General features: G+C 38.2%; 6 protein-coding genes across 6 annotated transcripts; 1 reads left to right on the top strand and 5 right to left on the bottom strand.

Moving 5' to 3' along the window:
• Window positions 1-1466: 1466 nt before the first annotated feature.
• On the bottom strand, window positions 1467-2984 carry LOC101292759 (40S ribosomal protein S10-like). The gene is made up of 5 exons (XM_004290692.1): window positions 2874-2984; window positions 2744-2792; window positions 2377-2656; window positions 2143-2275; window positions 1467-1763 (listed from the first exon to the last, which is right to left on the bottom strand). The coding sequence occupies exons 1-5, from the start codon at window positions 2874-2876 to the stop codon at window positions 1686-1688; spliced, it is 543 nt and encodes a 180-aa protein (XP_004290740.1). The 5' UTR covers window positions 2877-2984; the 3' UTR covers window positions 1467-1685.
• Window positions 2985-4578: 1594 nt separating this feature from the next.
• Window positions 4579-8601, bottom strand: LOC101305537 (phytoene dehydrogenase, chloroplastic/chromoplastic-like). The gene is made up of 12 exons (XM_004292588.1): window positions 8250-8601; window positions 7947-8053; window positions 7797-7865; window positions 7631-7685; window positions 7309-7356; window positions 7057-7211; window positions 6362-6600; window positions 5972-6062; window positions 5520-5648; window positions 5266-5419; window positions 4857-4951; window positions 4579-4764 (listed from the first exon to the last, which is right to left on the bottom strand). Exons 1-12 carry the CDS (start codon window positions 8551-8553, stop codon window positions 4579-4581), a joined length of 1632 nt encoding a protein of 543 aa, XP_004292636.1. The 5' UTR covers window positions 8554-8601.
• Window positions 8602-9582: 981 nt separating this feature from the next.
• Window positions 9583-11379, top strand: LOC101305242. Its single transcript, XM_004292587.1, has 3 exons — window positions 9583-9912; window positions 10290-10638; window positions 11061-11379. Exons 1-3 carry the CDS (start codon window positions 9583-9585, stop codon window positions 11234-11236), a joined length of 855 nt encoding a protein of 284 aa, XP_004292635.1. The 3' UTR covers window positions 11237-11379.
• Window positions 11380-12678: 1299 nt separating this feature from the next.
• On the bottom strand, window positions 12679-13515 carry LOC101304942. The gene has a single exon (XM_004292586.1). The coding sequence runs from the start codon at window positions 13513-13515 to the stop codon at window positions 12679-12681; it is 837 nt and encodes a 278-aa protein (XP_004292634.1).
• A 73-nt stretch (window positions 13516-13588) lies between these two features.
• LOC101292471 lies at window positions 13589-14056 on the bottom strand. Its single transcript, XM_004290691.1, has 2 exons — window positions 13979-14056; window positions 13589-13834 (listed from the first exon to the last, which is right to left on the bottom strand). The coding sequence occupies exons 1-2, from the start codon at window positions 14051-14053 to the stop codon at window positions 13598-13600; spliced, it is 312 nt and encodes a 103-aa protein (XP_004290739.1). The 5' UTR covers window positions 14054-14056; the 3' UTR covers window positions 13589-13597.
• A 4660-nt stretch (window positions 14057-18716) lies between these two features.
• LOC101292175 (probable protein phosphatase 2C 28-like) lies at window positions 18717-23454 on the bottom strand. Its single transcript, XM_004290690.1, has 5 exons — window positions 23145-23454; window positions 22238-22695; window positions 21414-21781; window positions 20260-20496; window positions 18717-19378 (listed from the first exon to the last, which is right to left on the bottom strand). Exons 2-5 carry the CDS (start codon window positions 22554-22556, stop codon window positions 19115-19117), a joined length of 1188 nt encoding a protein of 395 aa, XP_004290738.1. The 5' UTR covers window positions 22557-22695; window positions 23145-23454; the 3' UTR covers window positions 18717-19114.
• Between the last annotated feature and the right edge of the window lie 328 nt (window positions 23455-23782).

Below are 23782 nucleotides of genomic sequence, written 5' to 3'. Positions count from 1 at the left end.
AAAAGTTCAATGGGGTTCGATTTATAAGCGTAGGTTAGAATAATGGTAATAAACCACTTGTTCGTATCCTCTAGAGTCCATCTTACGTGCTTATTGTACAATACGATGTGCTTATGGTACAAGAAGATGATGAAGGAATGCATTACACTTTACCTACATATAGTCTGCGTTTAACCAAACTTACAGATGAAAATCATGAAACATAATAGTATGCGTTTGACTTACGCGACTGTAATATTCAAAAAAAATATATATATATATGCATGTTTCACCTGATTTTCTATGAGAACATGTCATTTTTTTTATTACTATTATGTATTCTAGCTATTTTCTATCGTTGCTAAATTTATCGGTGTCCTCCAACATTTTACGAGTTTACGTTGTATTAATATTGAATAAATTTCATCTAGAATAATAGATAGGACAACCATACATGCATATCCAAATTATTGTGACCAACATGGAGATTGGAGAACTTATAGAATTTGATATGCATGCCGCATCCATTTTAGAAGATGACAGTTTGCTATGAGTTACGAAGGATGAAATGGCGTGGGGCATCTATTTTGGATTGTGTTACTCCAAGTGAGTTTAGCATGACTCAATTCATTTGAGAGAGCACATTTTGGCTTCTAATGAGATTGAGACAGACGAAGCTGAGCTGATACATTTCTTTTGTCATCATGGAAATGTATAAGCTGAGCAAGCGTTTAGAACAGTAGCAACCTGTATATATAGAACCTTTATATGTACATGTCGAATTAAAATCCAGTCTCCAGCCCCATGAACAAGTTTTATTGTCGCCGAAGAAAAAATAAATTCGTCTCAATGATCGTCACGAAATGTTGTGTACAGATTACAGAAGAACCAGCGACACTTCACTGCAATCCGAACACACCTTTAATTTTCAAACAAAACACTACACTGCACTACCCAGTACCCACATGTCTATACCCGTTTTAGCTCCTGAATTCGAACATAACTTTAGACTACACCGAACATTTTGCGGCCTAACTTTGAAGCAAGGAATGTTGTTTGAGGCATCCTAAGGCTAAAGAGCTGTTTAAGACCACATTGGTGTGTTGCTATGTTATAGAGGAATAGAACTCAGGATATATATACTGCAAATCAATGGTTTTCTTGTATTTTTCTCATAGTTCATACATATGGGAAGATACTCACAGGCGCAGTAGGGAAGGGTCTGCCAACGAGAGGCAAAGGAGAAACAAAGGAGTGTGAAATTTGGCCAGTGCTGGTACATAAGATTGTCGTGCCTTTTATTTTATATTCCCCCAAACCCCATCTACTGCAACAATTTTTTGAAACATAATATCAACTTTGCATTAGTAATTTTGTATATATCCGAAACTGCATACGCAAAACACAAGAAGAGCGAAATCAATACACAACTGTTGAAAAAACAAAAATTCGATGGCCAAATGTGATGCTGGAAAGAACACTTGGTCAAGGAAAAGCATAACAAAATTTATCGACGATGTTAAATATGTGAAAATAAAACTGTTTTCCCCAAGTTGGGTTCAAAAGACAAAGTAGAATAACATAAACTCAGCATAGAATCCTAATACTAGCAATTGAACAAAACTGCTATTGTTTCCAACTAAGAAAGTGATCAGTTCTTGAAATACAAACTCAGGAAACCAAGCAACAGTTGATGCATCATCTACTTAAGATAGATTCGAGCTAGCTGGACCGGCACCAAAACCACCAGCACCACGACCAAAGGCAGGTCTTGTGGGAGCACCCTGCATGATAAGAAAAAAAAACAAGGTGAGCAAAACTGAGTAGCAACTATAACAGACATGACAAACAGCAGACGAATATAAACACTTCATAAAGCAACTTTCCAGGAGACACAATTTCAGGTTTGCAACACCTACTGGACATTCAAATTTCTTAAAATAACTAATAAATTGTCCAGTCATTTATGATATGACAAATCAGTCATCAGATACTAGTAGAATAGTTTGTAACATGTCATAATATTGTGTAGCTTCCAATATTTTCCAATTGTGCAGATTGGATTCTATTTCTTCTCACAACACTCATCCATACAATACAAATGAAGCAAACATATATAGTGACCGGTAAGAAAAAGCATAACTTAAACAAGAGAAAATTTACCCCGAAAGAAGGTCTGTAATCAGCAGGGGCTCCTTCCTTGTCACCACCAAAGTCACCTCCACGAGGACCTCCACGGTAACCATCACGGTCACCTCCAAATCTGCGCTCTCCATCACCAAAGCGGGGTGGGCCACTAATGAAAACAAACACCAAATTACATTCCAGTCGATCAATGTTCAACAAAGAAACCAGAAACTAAACCCTAAACCCTAGATAGAAGGAGTGAGAAATTACCGAGGGCGTTCGCCGGGTGGGCCGCCGAAAGGACGGCCAGGTGGCTTAGGCTGTTTCTTGAGAGTGTTGGGCACAATCTCGGAGGGGAGGTTGAGGTAGTTCCTCAAGAACTCAATGCCATCGTTGGTGAGATACCAGTAGTAGTGCATCCACGCGAAAGTCTCCCTGACATACTCTTTGGACTTGAAGCTCTGCATCAGCTTAATCACCTGCAGATTCGGCACATCAATCTCCGGATGCTTAGGCATGTTATAGTCCTTCTTCGCATAGCACACTCCCTCTGATCAAATCAAAACCAATACAAATCAATCAATCAGTTCAACGAAACCAGTTTAGAGAGAGAGAGAGAGATTGAGATTTTGGCAACCTTGGAAGAGGTACTTGGAGATCTCGCGCCGGTTCTTCTCTGAAATGATCTGCAAATAGCCAAAGAGATCAGAAACGAAACCAGTGAGAATCAAGAGGAGGTTGAGGAAGAACAAGGAGAGGAGGAGTACCATGGTTGCGGTGGAGAGTCTGGCGGCCAAAGAGACAAGCTTTGGTGTGTGCAGACTCTTATCGCCTTTTGATGGGGTAAATCCTAAAGCTTTTGATGGGGTGTATGGTTTTTGGTCTTACCCGGTCCACATTTTTTTTTTTAACCTGAAAATATATCAATTTTTTAATATTATTACCCGTGTATCTGCACGCGGATCTAAAAAAAAACAACAGTAATTTAGCATTTCATATCTCAGTCGATATGTGTTCAAATCTATAACCCCTTCTTCCAAAGCAAATTGATTCCTTGCATGTGTTTTTCCCTCCTTCAAGTGCAAATTTGCACTACTGATAATCTAAAAGAGCTTCAAATTTAAAAAAAAAAAAAATCATGATCAAACCTGCTGGAAATTGTAAACACTTTATCTCCCTGGTTCTAACGCCGAATTGCATGTATCGACTTATATTTGCAAATGGGAGCGGTTGAATAGCAGTTCAATTACCATTCATGTATCGACTTATAGTCCTTCTTACCAACATATTTTTCTTCCTACTTTATACGTCTAACTTTTTTTTTTTTGTCTATTACCATTTGGTCTAGTGGCATAGTCTTCCTTTAGTAAGTGAGATGTTATGAGTTCGACTCACGAAGTTGTAATATTTAAGTTGTTTACCTAATAAAGCCTTTTTTTACCGGACCATATACAAATGAACATGGCTACAGCTCTCACACATCATTTGACAGTAACAACAGAAACCAAGACTGGATCTTTTAATTCTTAAACAAATGTCATATGCGTAAGTCTACAGATGACTATATAAGCAACATTTGACCAAAAAGGAAAAATATCTAACTAGTGCCGCACTTGCAGTAGGCCTTGCCTTTCCCCATGGAGATGATGCTCTTAGTTTAAATGCACATGTTACGGCCGCAATGCCGAGCACTTCAGGTGGTCATCCCCACTCGTGGCCTCGGTCTTGGTTGTGCACCTGCAGGACACGCCTTCAGGGCACGACACAATGCAGCAACATGTATCGTTGCAGGACATCTTCACACCTCCAACTGTTTCTGCGATTTCGATTTGCTTCTTTTCAAAGTTCTTATATGTCTAACTTTTCAGTATATGATTTCTTATCGCTGCTACATTCGGGTGTCCTCCTACATTTTATATTCTCGGTGTCCTCCTACAGTTTACGTTGTATAATACCGAAATGAATTTCATCAATCTCAATGTAGAATAATAGATAGGAGAACCGTACATGCATATCCAAATTTACAGGTTAAGAATTTGATATGCATACCAGATCCACCTTAGAAGATAACACTCATAACAGTTAGTCAGGAGTTACGAAGGATGAAATTGTGTGAATGGGAGGAGGCATCTATTTTGGATTGTGTTACATCAAGTGAGTTTAGCATGACTCAATTCATTTGATTCAATTCTAAAGGGAGAGGGCACATTTAGTCTTCCAATGAGATTGAGACAGACGAACTGAGCTGATACATTTGTCATCATGGAAATGTGTAAGCTGAGCAAGCGTTTAGAACAATAACAACCTGTATATATAGACTTTTTAATATGAATCACAATTTCATCATGGTATCATGAGCCAAATGCCTCTCGCCTTTTTCGTTTTCCTTATAGCTTTACTCTGAAACTCTTCATATTCTTCATTGGTTCCTCTTCGATTTTCTCTTCTTGTCTCAGTAATCAAACTACAAGTTCATTGGAGGAAATAACTAGATAACGGTAATTGGGCTTTGATATCATTAAAACTTCTGTTTAAGCTACGAAGTGTCTGAATATGTGGTTCATCCTCCTCAACAGGTATTATTTTGGCAAAGCTTCCTTCTTCTAGATAGTCCACTGTACGGTTGGCAGCTTCTAGACCGGTGACATAAGACTTCTCCTGTTGAAATAAGCTTGCCCAAGTTTAATGAACTTTTTTGATGAACAAAGACCTGAGCTGGTGAACAATAAGCGAATGTGTTTGAATCTAACCTGTGACCATGAACCATGTCGAGTTATAATCCAGTCTCCAGCCATGAACAAGTTTGGAAAAGATGTAGACCCGCGAATCATGTACTTATATGAGCCTATTGTCACAGAAGAGAAACAGAAGAAAAAATAAATGCATCTCAATGATTGTCACAAAATGTTGTGGCGTACAGAAGAACCAGCTACACTTAACTGCAATCCGAACAGCTTTAATTTTCCCAACTGGAAACCTAGTGAAATTTCACCTATAAGGAAAATTACTATGTGACTATCTTACGAAATCATTCCTCATTAGGTTCCATAGGACAATGCATTGCGGTTGAATTGGTATTACATCAATGTGGTAGCCTAAATGATCAAGGTCCGATAAAATTAGATGTCATAGATCATGCAATGACATGAAGTTTGATACCTGGAAAGAAATGAGTTGATGATTTTGGAAATCTTCCGAGCTCCTTATTTTTCACAGTAGCATTCTCGAAGTCCTTGATGCAGTTTGACAGGTAAGATGTCACCTTGGCAACTATTTGCTTATCTGTCAGAACTAACAGTTCATTGGCACGATACTGCACAAATATGGAACAGAAAAAAGTCTGGTTTAATTTCTGATGTACATTGCATCAATAATCACAAAATCAGAAGAAAAGCAGGAGGATAGATACTTACAAAATCAGCTTGTAGCACTGTTTCTGTACTATCTTTGTGGTCATCATGAATTGCATTCAAATCAAAGAAAGACCACCCAAACGAATTATCAAATCCCGAGCAAGCATTGCTTGCATTTGGAATGTTCACCTGATCGTTATGCGGTTCACAACAAAGAACCAGCTCCATCAAATCATGCCGGGAAGAGTACCCTCGACTGACTAGTTTTATTAAAGCTTTCCCAATTAAGTGACTAGTTAGCAAAGTGGACATTTTAAGTTTGAAACCATATCTGAAATCTTAAAGCTTAGTAGATATGAAAGCTCAGAATCTAGGACATGCATTGTTTCATTTGGGTCATATTATAATTCTCATAAAATTCCCCAGTTCACATTAGGAGAAAAAGTTAACATATAGAGAAGAGAGTCATTTAGACAAGATAGTGAAGTTCAAATTAAACTTCATGTACTCACCTTCCTATCGAGCCAGAGCTTAACAGAGAGTACATCAATGGTATCCAGGTTCGAGACCTTGATAAATTCCTCCCTTGTAGACAACACTGCACTATACGTACAGAACTCAAGGACTGCCAATTAAGGTAGAAATAGCACGGATAGGGTTAATTGAAGATCTAACATGCACCTCATAGTCTTATACATGAATTTAGCCCTAAAATTATTATCTGGACTACCCTAGCCTATGTGGATGATAGTCTGGACGAACCTAGTTTCACTGTAAATGTAACATTTTTCTGTCTTGTAGTACTGATTGATTCGAATTCAATCAAAAGGCCTGGTTTCAAATAACCAATGGATCCCAGATATTTGCATAAATCATTCTGAAATACAATAACATGCAAATACCTATTTTCAACAAGTTTCTGAAGTGTGGAGATTCCAACAGCAAGGACAACAGCATCAGCACTAAACATCTCTTTGCCACAAACTACTTCAGAAATACAACCTGTTTCCTCATTAAGCAAAAGGTCTGTTACCCTTGCACCTTTCTCAAACTTGCAACCTTTGGTTGTCATAGACTCTATCCAAGGCTTAAAGATCTTTTCCCTAGTTGTTCCACGGCACAATACTAGATCAAAATCTTTCTGAGAAAAATATACGAATACATTTGTCAGGAATGAGAAGATACAATTGAAAAGTGACATGTCAATGGACTTATTTTATAATATTTACAATAAGAAAAAGACATGATAATTCCATGTTGAGAGTACTAGCAGAAATTTAACTATGAGGAAATCACGTATAGGTAAAATAGAGACTTGTGTGGTATTTGGAAATTTGGAATAATGTAAACATCATATAGAAGTATAGATATACACACAGGGCTTCAGAGAGGATAACTTATGAGAGTCCTGAACTAATTTTTTTTTTCCATAGTGATAGTTTACTGCAGTCTCTTTCGTTTTCCAAAGATGGTAGGATTTGATGTCAAAAACTCATTGTCGACTTCTATGATTATTGGTCAGCCTCCACTATAATATTAATACTAATATATGAGAGCTTTCTAAATGATTTTGAACACTTATGCAAACCTATCAAACCTGGTGAGCAAGGATGTAGGATAGCAAGCCGAGAGTAGCAGCAGCACTACATTGTTCTGCTGGTGCAAACAGACCCACTTGAAGCAATGGTGCTAGGACTTTCTGATAAAGCTTTTCTGAGCAGCCAAACTGCTTAAAGAGTTCCCTTGCAGTAACTACCAGTTAAACCTCTTAACAACTTCAGTTTATTCGACATTTATGATCATTATTAACCCAATGCTGAAACTTACTAATAGTAATAGAGATCCTTACTTGAATCATATTTTCTCCAAGCTGTATCAGTATTGTCAAAGTCGATTACTGCAAAGGAAATGAACATATTAGTTGGGAAGTGCATGATCTCGCAAGAATTAGATGAAATGCCTCGAAAAATGTCCTCAACACACTCTACAAGCAACTCTACGCTGCAATCAGTTTTAGCTTTTCCAAAATAAAACAATTAGAATAATTGAGTAGCAATTTGATTAAACAAATATGATTAACCGAATTCACTAAGATTTTCCACAAGATCTGTCAGCAGATAAATTTTTGCTCAACAAGCATTGAAATATTAAAACCAAGCAGGAGAGTATACCTGCAGCTGTTAAAGGAAGTGCAGTTAATCTATCAACCAATGGCAACTGAACAAACTGCACGAAATGCACATTATACTGACTCATTCATCACCACAAGGCTACTAATTTAAATACTTACACTGGAATTAGAAATTGCACACAAGTGCGTATCCAAATCATATATACCTGTGAATAGTACAAGGTTCCTAAAGGAGTTGGCAACTGAGGAAGCCCTTGAAATACCGGAAATTCAACCTGGAGAAAATTCCTGCCAGTGTTAAACACATCTTAAAGCCTCTAAATCACTCCCAATCAAGAAATGCATATGTTGATTACCTCCAATCCCTCTGCAGAATATTGCGCAAACTTGGTCCAGTCAGTGAAGGGTTTAATCTCAAGCTCATCAACAAGGCTGAATATGTTCCGGTAGGGATACCAATACCCTAAATATTCCAAAACAGTATCACAATTTATCAGAATCCAACCAAGTGAAAAAGGAAACAGTTACAGTAAAGAACAAGTGAAAGACACGATCAAAATATATAAAAAAATGTACATTATCAGCAGAACCTAGTTGGTAAATTAATACAAAGAGTAACAAAAACGCAAAAGTAAAAAACAGAAGTTGATGATAATTACCATGGACACCTACATCATCAAGACCAGTATCAGTAGTTTCAAGAACAGTAACATCAATGCCCTGCTGGTTGCAGAGGTGGTGGGCAGCGCCAAGGCCAGCCCATCCAGAGCCAACGACGACAACCTTCTTCACTTTCTTGTCGTCGTTTGGTCCATCTTCAGGGACTGTAAGCTCTAGTTGAGCTTGAGCAGGAGCTCTGCTGCGACGAGATGATGACCCAGTTGGGTGTCTGTGATTGAAACGCGGTGTCGTTGGGACTAGGACTAGTGTGAGAGGGAATCTCCAACAAGAAGCCAACGACATATCTGCTTTAAATTTCTCGGAGAGTAAAGAGTAACATGTCTCTGCTTTAAATTCCTTGTTCTCGGCTCTGTTTGAGTGGTGACGTTTATGGCTTGGGGGTTTGGTGCAGTTTCAACACATATCCAGCAACGATTTGTGGCGCCAACAACCGCTAAGTTGCGGTGGACCCATCCAGAAACAATAATAAGAAAAACATAATACATTTTATCAGATGATTGAAAAATAACTCAAATATTACGACACTATAAAAACTCTGATTTTGTAAATTCTTTTAACATGTAAAAATTGTACGATCAACCTCCAAAAGAAAAGAAGAACGTGTCACCACTTAGACAGTTAGACTACATTGCCACCATAATATTGCTATAGAAGCCTTGAGAGTTGCGACCGCTTATTAACATGGATGTGCGATAATACAAAACTTTGAAGCTTTGTATTTGTAGTATATCATGAGACAATAAAAACAGTCACTAAAATGACATGCGATTGACAATTCTCTTTTGTTGATGTCCAATTGTTCTTGTATAATTTCTTAAATTAAATCAATTCAAACTGGAAAAAAAAAAAAAAATCTTCTACTAATTTATTCCTTCAGTTTGTGCGTGGGTTACCAATATTCCAACCCGGCTACTGATAATTAAAATCTTGAAAATATAGTTATTGGTAAATACCTGAAGAATGAAAGATGAATACAAATGCAAGTGAGAAGAAGCAATCTATACAATTATTTACCAAAACAAAATCACGCTTTGACAAATATTCTTTATCTTTGCTCTTGGTGAAATATTATTTGACTGTTTTTTTAAAGAAATTATACAATACAATTATTTACCAAATGATCCAATTATTAGGATGACATGTCCCTATATGGTCCACAATTAGGCATGACTTCCTCTACAAAAACAAATTAAAAAAAAATAAAGAAGCCAACAAAAATGGACGAAGCCGAGTCGAACTCAGTGACCAGTCCCATATAATATATATCGCTTGGCACCAAATCCAGCCTCACATTTCTCCCAATTAAAAATAATGGCAGCCACTCTCTCCGTCCGGCCCCACCGCTTCTCCGCCGGCTCCTCCTTCCCTCGCCCTCCCGTCCGCCGACCCGGCCCGGCCCGCTTCCGTAAACCCGACGACCAATTCGAACCCTGGAGAGCCTCCATCGTCCTCTCCCGCCGCCCATTAGCTCCGCCCGTCCAAGCCAGCTCCCGAGCCGACGACTCCGTCCCGTTCGAGATGTCGGTGGAGAACGCCCTCAAGCTCCTCGGTGTCTCCGACGGCGCGTCCTTCGATGAAATCCTACGCGCCAAGAAAAACATCGTCGCTTCCTGTAAGGATGACCAGGAGGCCATTGCTCAGGTTTCTTACCTCGCCTTCCTTTTCACCGCACTTTTCGTATTTCTGGTAAATTTTTACTTGGATCGTGTGGAGTTTAGTGTAATAAAATTATTCACAGTAAGTCAGTAACTGTGGATTTTGGCGCTAACTGGATTTGTAAAAACAAACGCTGAAATTCACGTTAAGTGTCGATAAGGATCTCAATTTTGAAGTTGTAATACTAAATGTAGAGTGGATTATGGTTAATTAACTCAATTAGATTATTTAATTGAGCGTTGATTGATTATAAATTTGCAAGAAGAGTTGATTTTAATCACTAACCGGTTACAGGAAGCGACGAAAATTTGCATTTTGTACCTTTTTCTGCGATTTACTTATCACTGTGATAATTTATTTAGGTTGAGGCGGCCTACGATATGTTACTTATGAGAAGCTTAACTCAGCGGCGAGCGGGCAAAGTTGTAAATAGTAGCGTTCGGTATGCTGATGTAAAGCCGGTGAATGCTCCTCCAATGCCTCAGTGGCTTCAGGCTACTGTTAAGAATCCGCCTGTTGCAGTTGAAACACCGTCGACAAGTGATCTGGGTGTACAAGCCGGTGTGTATGGAGCTTTGATGGCCTTGACTTATGTCAATGGAACTTCAACTTCTTCTTTGCCGTATGGGGGAGCTGATGTTCCTGGACTGATCCTGGCTGGTAGCTTTGGAGCTTCCTTGTACTTCATGACCAAAAAGAATATTAAGTTAGGTATGGATTCTCTCATTGAATCTCTCTTGATAGATGTTTACGTCAAGACATTGGAGAGTGCCTGCAAGTTTCTATATAATAAACTCCTCAGTTTCCACCATTTCTATTCTTATGTATATCTTCTTGATCCTGGAAGTCGTGGATTTGTATAGTTAGGTTAGTTTTCTACATCAAATATAAAAATGCTGGATCCAATTATTTGATGCAAATCATGCAATGTATTTCTTGTTATCCCCTTGACATGTTTTAGGGTTGAGGTCAACAATTTCATTTACAGTGAAGTGAATATTAAGAAACATGATTACATAGTGTTATTGAAAGGATTGAGAAACATGTATACCTTACCCTCTGTCAGTGTGCTTTTTCCATTCTGAGTTAGGTATCACAAGTAATTTGGTGTAATGTGTTGTTCATCTCTGCAGGGAAGGCTACTATCATAACTATAGGGGGACTTGCAGCTGGTGCAGTAGTTGGTTCAGTAGTAGAGAATTGGCTCCAGGTAGACATTGTTCCATTTCTTGGCATACACTCTCCTGCTGCTGTAGTAAGCGAATTTATTCTTTTCTCGCAATTATTGGTCTCCCTATATTTGAGGTAGAGCTAAGAGAAATTTGTAACTGTGACATAAATGGTGAAATCTGTAAGTATTCATTGTCACGAACATACCCAAGGCTTTTCTCTTCTTTTTTGGTAGGATGTGTAATCATTGCATGCTGTACAAAACTAACAATAGAAAGTTATGGAACTTAGTTATTTTGAGGGATATATATAGCTTTTACATTTATAAGTGATCAGCAGCACTCAGTTCACTTGCACCTCTCTCTCCACTCTTTCTTCACCCTTTTTCACTTTTTTAATGGAGTTAAGAATTGTTTATACTTCAAAGTTCCACCCTTTCTGAGGTTTAAGAATTCTTTCTTTTAATGTTTTTTCGCTTTTATTTTTTGTTATGCTATAACCTTGAAACTCAATAGAGGTCCAACAAAGAAAATAGGCGTAGCGGGTTTAAGAATAGGAATTCTGAATCCCATGATCATCTCCTGCTTCATATCAAGCCAATCAATTCTTTTATTCTATTAGCCTTTTGGACTTGGTCCAGTTCTAGTATCTTTAAGATCAAAGTTTTACGTACACTCCATAGATGCCTTAATGAACTAAGTTTCCTAAGATCTACTGTCATCAAAACTCTGTTGTCTCCTACTGGGGGTTGGATGGAAGAAAGAAAGTTGATAGAATCCAGTGTTTTGATTGCTTGGAGCCTTGCTTCTTTGTTGAGTAAGAGAATTTGTGGCTGAACTAAAACCACATATTGTAGTCCGTGGTGGAGTAGAAAAGTGGGACGAGTGTGATTTATTGGCTTTTAGCAGATGAAATCATTGATAGAATGCATAATGATTTTCAGCATGGGCCATTTGACAATAGAAACCTTCATCACTTAACCATGAATGAGACTTGGAAGACATTGAGTGGTAACCTATCTTCAGAAGCATGAAGAAGACAGACAATTTCTCATAGTTTGCTTCTGCAAGCGAAAGATGTCCAGAGTTCTTGAGCTTCTTTACAAACATAAGCAACCAGAGTGAAAGTAATGGTTACCGCATTTCTGAAGTCAGATCTAACGACTTCTTCACTCATTTCCGGTTTATGTTTTCGGATCTAGGGTTTGTTAATTAACTCAAGATCCTTCGTTAACTAAGCTGCTAAACTGCCAGATATTTCTAATCTAGGGTTTTCAAAGCCACCTTCCAAAAGTGATGGGTACTAACCACTAAGGCTCTCTTAACCAAAGTGATACTTATGCAACTTACATGGTCAATTTGCTATAAACAGGCTTTTGACGATTAAGATCAAATTTATCAAAGGATCTTAAGAATCTTAACATTGTCGTTGGCAACCATTGCAACTATTTGTAGAAACAATTCCCAACTCATAGCTACAACCCACCCTTAAACATAAATAATTGTGTCTCAGCGAGCTGCTTTGACACAATATATACAAATCAAAATAGTCAACAATTCGAAACTCTCGAAACCTATTATGTTATCTGCTGCCATTCTCTTCAACCTTGGTACCCTCTATGTATGATGGGTTTCCAACTTTATCAACGCTGTCATTGTAGGTCACGAGATCACTGTACATTTTCTGAGAAGCCTCTGAGAACTCTTTTAGGGACTCGAAAACTGCACAAAATCCAGTTTGAAATCCATTCAATGTGACCCGCTGAGTTTCTTGCATGTAATTCTGGTGCTTTTCCCTCTCTACATCCAGTTTTCTTCTGAACATGTCTAGCTGATCCTTCTTCTCTGTCAAGTACTCACTCTGATGATCCATATCCGGCTCAGATTTATGCTCTGTGAGCTTTGGCTCAAGAAACTTGCTCTCTGACTTCTGGAATGCCAGAATTCTGCGATCGAGCTCTTTTGCTAGGCTGTCAACTTTCCTTTTTTGTTGCTGTTCTTTACCTTGCTGAGTCCACAGAGCCCTTACATCCTTTGAAAAGCTTTTCAATGCAAAAGTCACAACCCTATCAGGTAGCTTCTCCATGGAAGCTAACCAGTCACGGCAGATCACCAACAATGGGGGGCCATTGACCCCGTATGGCACAGCTGAACTCCTCCCCCTAGAGTAAAATTCTTCTTCAGGTGCCACAAACTTGGTCAGCCAACCATGGAGGGCTTCAACATATGCTTTTTGTGCTGCAACATACTCAGTAAAGCATCCATGCCAGTTTAAAAGCTCAGCCTCGAGCTGCAGAGTTGCAAGCCGGTGGGAGTTGTTGCAGAATTTTCCGAATGTGGAACCAGCAAAAGATTTTACCTGGACTAGAATCTTGTTTTGGGTTTGATGACAGTCCAACATAATTTTCCAGGTGCGCATTAAGCTGCACAAGATACAAGGAAAATGAATACCGATGAAACCCTAAGTGAAACTAATTTGGGAGACTGCTTAGTTGTATCTGTTAACTTCCATACCCTTTCAACAGTTCAACAATTTGGGGCTGCAGTTCTTCATCTCTCAGAATCTGGATTCTCTTGCTGATTGACTCGGCACTCCGAATTGCAACCAAGATCCTAGCGTATAAATCTTTCACTGCAGCTCGAGTTTTGTCTGTGGTCAGTTCATCATCTCCTCTGACATCCTGATGTTTAAGACGCGAGCATTTTTTCTCATAAAGCTTCCGTGTCATGTCTCCAGCCTACAATGTCAAACCCAAACACTCAGACACATTAGTGAAACAACAGGAAGACAAATTCACTTGAATAGCAGCCAAAATGATATAGCACCCTATCATAGGCACATGTGGGGGTTATTACATGGCTTTTAGCATCATTCAGCTCACCTTAACTTCTTCATAGAGCTTCTTTTCCCATGCATATAGCCTTCCTAAGGTAAGTGAATGACTTCCTGAATCCATTCCTCCATAATCATCAAACAGATCATTGCTAAATTCCGTCCATATTGTAGAGCTTTTGGAGCTGGACGTCACAAGACTTTTACACGATGATGCCTTAAATGATGAAGTGGAATGCCATGATTTAGCTTGAATTAGCTTTGTTGAGTTCTCTGTATTAATATAGGATCAGCGAGGAACTATTACTATTATGCGGATTGGGAAACAGGGTACAGAAACTTATTACTGTTACTCTGAGATTGAATCTTAGTTACTGAAATGAAAAAGAAGATGATCACTTGCAAAAATGTTCCTACTTTGGCCTAAACTGCAAGATTTGGAGTTTGGTTTTGGAATTTGATAAATACAATATCTGGAAAAGAGACATTAAAGCTACTGTGCCCACCATCTTTTCAGAAGATGAGAGGAAAAGAACCATAGTGGGGAATAACTGAAAAGGGAGAAATTCTTTTGGTAAATCTGAATTCATTTCTTTGGCCAATTGGCAAACTTTCTTTTTAGTTCAATAAAGTTAAAAGAAAAGAGAGTTTAGGTTGTTACCTTGTGCAATAACATACATATCAGCACAATGACATAATGAAGCATAATTCAAGAATTAAGAGAAAAAATGGCAACTTTTGGAACAAATACCCTATCATTGTTGCTCCTACTGAACACGAGTGAAGGACTGAAAGACAATCATAACTCAAAGAAAAACATAAGCACTTAAAATAGCTAATAACTCATTACAACTCAAACCATGAATCATGCTTTTCCAGAATGTGAATAAAATCTTTCCTTAGCTGCATAATAAGTTTCAGAATGGATAACAGTGAAGGCAGGATATATGCAAAAGTAGCACATGAATACAAATGATATAGTTATCAGTTCATCACCAAAGCCTTTGTACATCAGAACAGCAAATTAAGTATAGCCCAGACCAAAACCCTTGCAGATCAGCATATATATGGTGTAAACCAGAAAACAGAACTCAAGCAAAGTATAGGGTAAATGGTTGAAATTTCAGTTTGAAAGAAGAAAATAGTCACCCACCTTTTATTTCCTCCAAACCAGACTGCAACTGAACCTTATTAGCATCCAGCATTTTAGACACATCCTTTGCAGACTCACAAGCCCTCAAGAAAAGGTCCACAATGTCCTTCAATGCTTCCAAGAGCTCCCTCCCTTCAGCTGGTGTATCAATCACAGATAACCCTTTAGTCTCTCCCTGGCTCACATTAGCTTCATCCATCATTTTCACCACTTCACCCCCATTTCCATTCTCCACCACAACAACCTTCTTCTCTTGCTCCACTTCTCTCTCCCCTTCCTCCTCTAGCTCAGGTATCCCTTCTTCCTCCCTCACCGCCCTCAAGTCCTCTTCGGTGCTCCTCCTGTACCCGGTTATAACCTCCGGCCTAACCCCCTCAAAAGGGTTGAAGAAATCCCACCCGAAATCCATCTGTGGTGATGGCATTGCTGGTGGCATTTGCATATAGAAATACCCAAAACCCTGCTCCTCCCTCTCTGCTCTCTCCACTCTTGTTTGCTCATGTGGGTTTTGCTCCTCTTCTACTCTTCTCTCCTCCTCGGAACACTCCGAGGACGTCGAAGAAGAGGAAGCACAAGAACCACAGGGAATGGCTTCATGAGTCGACTCAGAAGGCCTTTGCTGGAGGAACATTGGGTTGGTTATCACATTTTCATGAGTGAGTTGAGGATGAGGGTGAGACTGACGAGGAGGAGAAGGAGGTGAAAATGTGATGAGGAAAGGTGAAGGTGGAGAAGAGTAGCGAGAAACAAAGAGGTTGATGGATGCAGCTACTGCACACAAAGCTTGACAATACTTGCAATGTGCTTCTGCAAGAGCACATCTTTTCTCCACTGCTAATTTCAGCTGCCGCTTCCTCTCTTTGCATATTGTTACTACTACTCCTTCTTCCTCTAGCTTTGAGGCTACACACCCCATCTAGCTCTTCTTCTTCTTCTTCTTCTTCTAAAGTTGGAGCCTTTTCTGGTTTTGAGGGATAAAAGAAACCAAAAGAATAGAACACTGGTTTGGTAAAGTGAGAAAGGTGAAATTTTTGAGGAATCTAGGTTTTCTTTTGGGGTAAAAAGGAAGTGGGGTTAAGCCTAAAATGGAGAATGTGGTGTTGTCTGAACTGGGTTTTACAGAAACAAAGTAGAAAGTCTAGTTTTTGGAGAGTTTTCAAGAGCTAAAAATGTAGCTCTCTGAGAGCCAAAACCCAGTTCATCTCCTACAACAGGGGACAGAGGTAACACACAAAAGAGCAGGTAGTGTTTTATTTTATTTGATGTTTGTTTCTGGTGATAAATCAGTTTTCTGCTAAAAATGACTATTCAAAATTTCAAACAGAGAGGTTGAGAGAGAGAGAGGGAGATAAACCCTAGGTAGGAAAGAAGGTTGGGGCTCGAGAAAGAGAGAGAGAGACAGTGTTGTTCTTGTCTTGCATTTGGTAATTTGAACCAAGTTGGCATGCATCTCATGGCAGCAAGCAGAGTGAGTGAGTGAGTCACACAGGCAAATAACTAAAAAAGAGAAAAGGAAAGGTCTTGAACCATTAAACACAGGTTTTAAGTCCCTCCATAGTGGCAGAGAGACTGGTGAGTAAAAAGAGGAGTCAAACTTGGCAAATATACAGATAAAAGGGTGGTCACCACTGCACAAACCAGAGAGTGTGCTTTTGTCATGTCTTTGTTGTCCTTCTTCTTCTTTCAAAGAATAAAATAAGATTTTTGTAATATTTGAAGGAGGGAGCCAATTTTTTTTTTCTCAATACTTCAACCTTCTCTGAGGAGCTTGGCCAAAACAGAAGAAAAAGTTTTGTGGTGGATTTCATGAACATCATTTCAGGTGTAAGAGAGTTGATGAAATGTATCAAAAAAAAAGAAAAAGAGAGTTGATGAAAATAATTAAGATTTCTAAAACATAATTAGAAGGTAGTCACCTTTCATACTGTTTCACTTTGGTTGGCATGGGGTTTAATCAACACAAACTTATGTCACGTTTGTTTTGCGGATTACAAATCTATAGGAATTAGAAATTTGGTTTCCCATATTCACCGTTAAGAAACAGGGATGTTGAAATCTTTCAACCCCTTCACGTAAATTCATCTTTCGTTTTTCAAGAAAACAACATTATACAAAATTTTCAAGAAAAAAGTTACCCTGCTGATTCAAAAACATGAGTCAAAACAGACGTTTATATTGATGGAGGTTGTTGTGTATGAGCTGCACTACTATTGCTGAATCAAAAATGCTTCTTTGCTGAAGTATGGGAAATAGTTGGTTATTAATAGAATTTGTCTATTGGTCTGAGAATGACAACTGATATAGGCATTGAAAGCTTTGGATAGAATCTGAGTTTGGACTTTGAAGTCTCTGCAGAGCTTCAGAACGATTACTCTTGTGCGATTCGAGATTATATGTCTGGATTTTCAAGGCCAAAATTATTAGTTAACTAGGACATTTGGTGAGAGACAAAATCTAGGCCATCAAAGAAGTGAAATCTTTGGTAAATAGACTAATAGTACATTGGTACTTAGATTTTGCAAGGATTTCAAGTACCAATCTGTGTGTGCGAGTGACATAAAGAAAAAGAAGTATCTTGTTTGGACCAGGGTGGTACCAATCTGCAATGAGTAGTACTGAGTACCATGCCAGCTCTGATCTGAGTTCCACATGAACTTGGCAGGCCATTCACAGCATCATATGCTTCCCTTGAATGTATCTGAGTAAACAAAAGAACCTGAAAATGTGTGCTTTTTATCTGTAAATGACTACAACATTAACAGATTATGATGGACTAGAGGTGCATATCTAGAACTCTAGAAGGGGTAAAATATGTGCCTTCAGTAAATTAGTCAACTATGTTATTTCATATTCTCTATATACATGTTAAAACATAGGTATTAGGTAAGAATGTGTGTTCTTTATTTATTTTTATTTTTACCGTTTTCAAATTTTACTCTACTGAGTTCCCAACAGATTCTAATACTCCCAACAGATTCTAATAGTATTTTATGCAACATCTGCTTGAGAATGACACCCGAGGATCTAGGGAGTACCTCAAAGTTTGCTATGGACTTGGAGCATCTAAAAGAGCTCAGCTGTATTTTGCTACCAAATAGTCAAACTTGCTGTAGTTCTATACTTCTATAAGGTATACCATAGAGATATGAACCTAGTGTCTCCTCTCTTCTAAACTAATTGTGTAGATAATTTAAATCCAAGCGTACTTTTTACATATAAATGTTTTTAGATATGAATTTGTATGGTTGGAGATATGATTGATGATACAACCAGAGAAAATGAATGTGTTACGTGACAAAACTGTCTCACCGAATATTATTTCTCAGGCTTATCAAAGTAACGCCCTAGACCCTGATCAGATTATCCATGTAACAAGAACAAGGGACATTGCTGCTTGATTCTCTCTTGAAAGAAATGTAAAGAAGGAATGAGGGATTGTGATGATGGAGCTTCCACAATTTCAGAGATGGATAGTGTTTTGCAGTTGTTATCTAACACAATCCTGAAGTGTATAGACTAGTGGCATTGAGGATTGTGCCCGTCTAGTGTACCAGAAAACCTACATAATGCCCAGAATACATGGCTACTGTAGATATTTCCAGAGCATTCTGTTCAATCGAACCCTTCTAAATATGTGCTACATTTCCAATTATGATAGACAGTAGATATAAAGAACAGACAAGCAATGAAATGGAAGCAAAAGCTTAATTTGCCATGTCATACAATTTACAGATCTGAAATTTCAAGATAAATGAAAAGCAAAATGAGAAAAGGATAAAGAACAGTGTCATAAGGAATGTAGCTATTGTGGATTACTGAGAGTCGCCTTGAAGTTGTCTTCTCCAGTTCTTCTTTGTTTCTGGGCATGGAAAGAAGCTAAATGCAAGTATTAGATTCCAGTTAAAAGTTACAGTGTTGTACATTAAAGAATTGACGGCCCATTCCCTGCAGTCTGGCTTGGAAGCTCTACCCTAGTTGTATTCACACAAGAGAATGGTACAAACACACGTTGAGATACAGTTTGTTTAATGATCAGGTGTTGCCAGCTTCCGTTGCTGTAGTCGTGTAAGGAGCCAGAGTATTAGGAGGCAGGCTGATACCGCCCCCTCTCACTGAGCACTTGACAGAAGTAGCCTTGCTCACAAGATTTGAGTCAAGAAACACAACAATCACGGTTATGTCATCGTGGAAATGGCGACGAACACCACGGTCAATCTTCTTCAAGTCTGAATACCGCATTTCTCTCTTCTTAGCTGCTTCTTGCAGGGCAGTTTTTACCAACCTCTTTGCACTTCCCTGCATCAGGTTAAGCAAACAAGAGTTTTAATGGGACAACATGTAACAGTGACAGGCTACAAGAGAAAGGTGTACACAAAGATCAAAAACAATTCACATAAGATCATTCAAATCACAAATGCTGGCATCATTTCTTCCTGTTATCAGCTGTGGCTTTTATAAACTCTAGTACATTGATCCCAAAGTTCACTAATACTAGTTTTTTTTTTTTTTTTTTTTTTTTTTGCAGCACTAGGTACGAGATTCATACAAGCACTCAATAGAAATAGACGATTAGATTTCTACAACTTGCAACAAGTTCTTCACTGATTAAGAACATCATGACATCCTAATTGTATTATGAGTAGTGTTCTTGTGGTCAGCTGGTGATCAAGAAACTTATGGTCACCACCAACCATTGGATTTTTTATCAAGAATTCAAGGATTGAGATTAGAATACTAAATGCATTCATATCTTATTCTCAAAAGTTCATTTTAAATCCAAGGTTAAGTGACCATGAGAACAGTTCTGATTGTATTATAACGTTTAATAAACTCCCCATGGAATTCCCTGAAATCATGCTGAAAAGGCAATCTCTGTCTAAACTAACCAGCTATGCATTCTGTGAAATGAAGATCTAGAATGGGAGACCAACTTAGAGATGTACTAGGTAGGCATCCTGTGATCTATGTGTTTCCCCCAAATTTTTTGTTTGCTATTTGGAATCACCAAAGAAAATAGGATATGGGAATCTTACACAAGTGATAGTGTTAATTTATTAAACTTCTGAGACATAATAGTTAAATCTGAATCTCCTTTAGTGTTCCTATTCAAAAGATAAATGGGTTTATTGTCAATGTACCGGTGTATATAGCTGATAAAAAGATATAAAAATTCTTACATTTCGGGGATGATTTTGAACTATATCAACTGCTTCCTGGTTGCTGAGGTGCTCCCAGAGTCCATCAGAAGCAAATATAATGAATTGATCATGTGGTTGCAATTGGAGCACTGAAATTGCAGGGTCAGCACTCAATATTGGTCTTTTGATAGGGTCCCGAAGACGAAACTTGGCATACAAAGGCTCCCTGTTAAATTCAGCCTTCTTTAGATAGAAATCACCAATAGATCTAGAAATCTGCAAGAGGTAAGTGTTAAAATATCAGAGTCAGCACAAACAGGATCAAATGTATCATGTAACCATTTACTTTGTAATACTGGTAATAAAAAATAGAAAAACTTTTTAGCAACACTTCACTTAATTGTACCACTGGATGGAACAGTAGTACAATTAGAGTAAAATAGTTAACATTCCACCTTTAAGTTATCATCTTTTCTATTCATCACATGAAATACCAGGGCATACTCCATTTAAGTAATGCTTGCTACAAGAGCCATCACTCTTCATTAACATGTGAAAAGATACCAACTACTTCACAATATGTTCCCCTATCTGAAACTGAATTTGATTATTTTGTTAAAACATGGTCAGGAAAGATCAAATATGCAAACTACTTACATTATGTGAAGCTTTTTCTGGAAGTGAAAAATAGACCCATTGAATTTAAGCATTTGTTTAGAAATTACAAGAAACCAAGGAGAAAAATTTCAACCGATGCATCAAAAGAAAGTAAACTGATTTTATGTCCATATTGTTAACCGGTCTACAAAAATTAAGACCGATTGGAAAAATAAAAGTAATTAAAAACAAAAGCACTTATATAGAAATTACAAGGAACCAAGGAGAATAATTTCAAACGATGCATCAAAAGAAGGTTAGCAGACTTTAAGTCCATATTGTTTTCTGGTCTACAAAAATTTAAGACTGACTGGAAAAAAAAAGAGATAAGAAAAAAAAAACTGCCTCGACTGAAAACTCAGATGAACTCATTGACATCACAAATGCAACCAATAATGTCTCTTGGAAGGGGGATCGCAAAGCCAAAAGGCACTAGTTTTAGAATCTAGGTGCAATGGAAAGTAGATAAGTTAAATATGTGATATTTGTTGCAAAGATACTCATGTATACTACTTGACATACAATAGAAATGTTACCTGTATTACTCCCTTTACACGCCATACATTATGCTTCAAAAGTACAATCTGTGGATCGTCTGGGTGCAAAGAATGCAGCTCCTGTCTCACAGATTCTATACATGCATTGTGCTCTTGTGACAACTGAATTGAGAGTACCTCCCCTGTTGCCTTCACAACCCTCCCCAAAACAGCACGGGAATCGCCAAGGTTGGCGATATACAGAGTTCCATTACAAATAACACCAACAAGGCAGCAAGATCCCACAGCTGCTATTTGTGGTTTAAGAGGCCACTGCCTGGTAACTACAGAAAGAAAACCCTCTTCAGTTGCTTGAAAGGCTTTTCGTATTACATCCACAGACATGGACTGCTGCTCCGAACTAAATCCTGCATATTACAAATATATTCAATATTACAACATGGATTTTGTCTCAAAGTCTAAAGCCCAAATTCACTAATGAATTGTAGAGTTTACATTCCATATGCTATATCATTAGCTGCTGATATAAGGTGAAACCTGAAACAATAATAAAAAACTGAATATCTTATTAATATAATCCATCAATACTCAACCTGTCTCTAGGAAAAGTACTCAGCTTAATTAATAGTGAACCACCATTTTTTTTTTACACAATACACATGATCAAGCATGCATTCACAAGGCTCTCATCTTTTCAACTCAGCAGATTTCTAACTCCTAACTAAAGTACCAAATATCTAAACCATGTCCTCCGATGTAAATACTTTGCCTCGAATCCAGCAGAGTTCAATTTGAAAGCCACAAATCTTGCTTAAGGAATTTAAAATGTTCAGAATCCCATGAAAAAGTCTAAAAATACTTACTCTTGAGATGCTGAAAGAGGTGATCATTGATAAAGCGTGATGTCTCCGGTCCACCGTGCCCATCATAAACACCAATAAAAGTTCCAAAAGGGCCAGACTCACTCGTGCTCAAACTCCCGGACTCAACCTGACTCTGATCCTCAAGCAAATTGTTAGCCTGAACTACGGCCATTGAGAAATCACCATTGATGTGCTGACCTGTGTCTTTGTACCACAGGAGCCCATCTTGTCTCCCCCCTGCATCTGAACTGGTGTGAACATATCCATTCGACCTCGGCCGAAAACAGGACCTCAAGAAGTTCATCAACTCTGATAACATCCCTCATCTCATCCACACAACCCTCCAAAATCTCCACATGTAACAACCACCTTTAAAAAAACCGCCTGCCCCCAAAATCTCAATTCTAAACACTAAATAAACAGAACCCTCCTCTACTTCTCAGCTCAACTTTTGCATACTACAACACAAAACACAAAGGAGGTCAATAACTTCAAACTCTTGTTCTTTCATCCCAGTAGATCACACAAAACACCATAACGAAGAAGCCCCCCACTTATTACACAAAAACAGAAGGAATTAAGAGATAGAAATCCAGAAGTCCCAAAACTCATCTTATTACCATTTAAAGCAGAATACAGATGACCGCTTATAATGAGGAAACAAAATCAACGCAATCTTAAATGGGAGGTTTGAAAAAAGAAGGGGTCAAAGTCACTGTTTTTTTTTTAGGTTCAACTCAGAGTTTGGTCAGCCATTTGGAAATCCAGAAGGTCTGCCTCTTAGCATTGTAAGAAGAATGACTTGTGCAACACAAATTCCGAAAATCCAACAATCAAAAAACCACAGAAGAAAAAAAGCATTTAACTTTCTTCCAGCATCAAACCAAAGGAAGGAAAAGAAGCTTACCCACTAGTCTTCTGGGTTGAAACAAACCCTGTGCTACAGTTGGAGATTAAGATCTTAAAGAATCAAGGGAAAAGCTCAAGTGGGTGTTGAAGCATTAGATCTGGGGATCCATGAAGTGAAACAAAGAAGAGAGCTTTGGTTTGGTTTGGTTTTTTTTATAGTGAGAGAGAGATGATGAGATTGTTGAACAAGCACACACAAACACACAAAGTGAATGGGGGAGTTATTCAAAAAGGAAGAGTCTTTGAGAGGAAGATTGGGCCAACTGAAAGAAAAACACCTCTCTCTTTTTATTTAATTTTTTTCCTTCAGCAGACAAGCCCCATAAAAGACCAACAATGGAGAGCTTGAAGCCAGCAAAGCAGAGGTCCAGCTATGGGCTCCACACCACTATATTGCTACAGAGAAAGAGAGAGGAAGAAGGGAGTCAATCTAAAGTTTTTTTTTTTTTTTTTTTTTTTGACAGTGTTTTAATGTGTACTACAATACTATGGGCGTTCCATGAAATGCAGCTCATGTGTCAACACGTGGAACAGGTGGATTTGTAAGTGACATGATCGACTCTCACCAATGTTCTGTTTTCGCGTTCCTTCGTAAATTGTCGCGGTAAAAATATTTCATAAAAGTTGAATGCACTT

The sequence above is a fragment of the Fragaria vesca genome, linkage group LG2, assembly GCF_000184155.1.
Source record: "Fragaria vesca subsp. vesca linkage group LG2, FraVesHawaii_1.0, whole genome shotgun sequence".
Classification (NCBI taxonomy): domain Eukaryota; kingdom Viridiplantae; phylum Streptophyta; class Magnoliopsida; order Rosales; family Rosaceae; genus Fragaria; species Fragaria vesca.
This window is presented reverse-complemented; position numbering and strand designations above follow the sequence as displayed.

Coding starts and splice junctions, on each gene's coding strand:
- LOC101305537 (XM_004292588.1), bottom strand. CDS start 8,553: ATGTCGTTGGCTTCTTGTTGGAGATTCCCTCTCACACTAGTCCTAGTC. Junction 8,054..8,249: donor TGATGATGTAGGTGTCCATG/GTAATTATCATC, acceptor TGGAATATTTAG/GGTATTGGTATCCCTACCGG. Junction 5,420..5,519: donor CAGTGCTACAAGCTGATTTT/GTAAGTATCTAT, acceptor ATATTTGTGCAG/TATCGTGCCAATGAACTGTT.
- LOC101305242 (XM_004292587.1), top strand. CDS start 9,583: ATGGCAGCCACTCTCTCCGTCCGGCCCCACCGCTTCTCCGCCGGCTCC. Junction 9,913..10,289: donor ACCAGGAGGCCATTGCTCAG/GTTTCTTACCTC, acceptor TAATTTATTTAG/GTTGAGGCGGCCTACGATAT. Junction 10,639..11,060: donor CAAAAAGAATATTAAGTTAG/GTATGGATTCTC, acceptor TCATCTCTGCAG/GGAAGGCTACTATCATAACT.
- LOC101292175 (XM_004290690.1), bottom strand. CDS start 22,556: ATGTTATCAGAGTTGATGAACTTCTTGAGGTCCTGTTTTCGGCCGAGG. Junction 21,782..22,237: donor CCTCTTTCAGCATCTCAAGA/GTAAGTATTTTT, acceptor TGTAATATGCAG/GATTTAGTTCGGAGCAGCAG. Junction 20,497..21,413: donor GTGTAAAGGGAGTAATACAG/GTAACATTTCTA, acceptor TACCTCTTGCAG/ATTTCTAGATCTATTGGTGA.
- LOC101292759 (XM_004290692.1), bottom strand. Junction 2,657..2,743: donor CTCCAAGTACCTCTTCCAAG/GTTGCCAAAATC, acceptor TGATTTGATCAG/AGGGAGTGTGCTATGCGAAG. Junction 2,276..2,376: donor CCACCCGGCGAACGCCCTCG/GTAATTTCTCAC, acceptor TGTTTTCATTAG/TGGCCCACCCCGCTTTGGTG.
- LOC101292471 (XM_004290691.1), bottom strand. CDS start 14,053: ATGGATTCAGGAAGTCATTCACTTACCTTAGGAAGGCTATATGCATGG. Junction 13,835..13,978: donor AGCTCTATGAAGAAGTTAAG/GTGAGCTGAATG, acceptor TTGACATTGTAG/GCTGGAGACATGACACGGAA.
- LOC101304942 (XM_004292586.1), bottom strand. CDS start 13,515: ATGCGCACCTGGAAAATTATGTTGGACTGTCATCAAACCCAAAACAAG.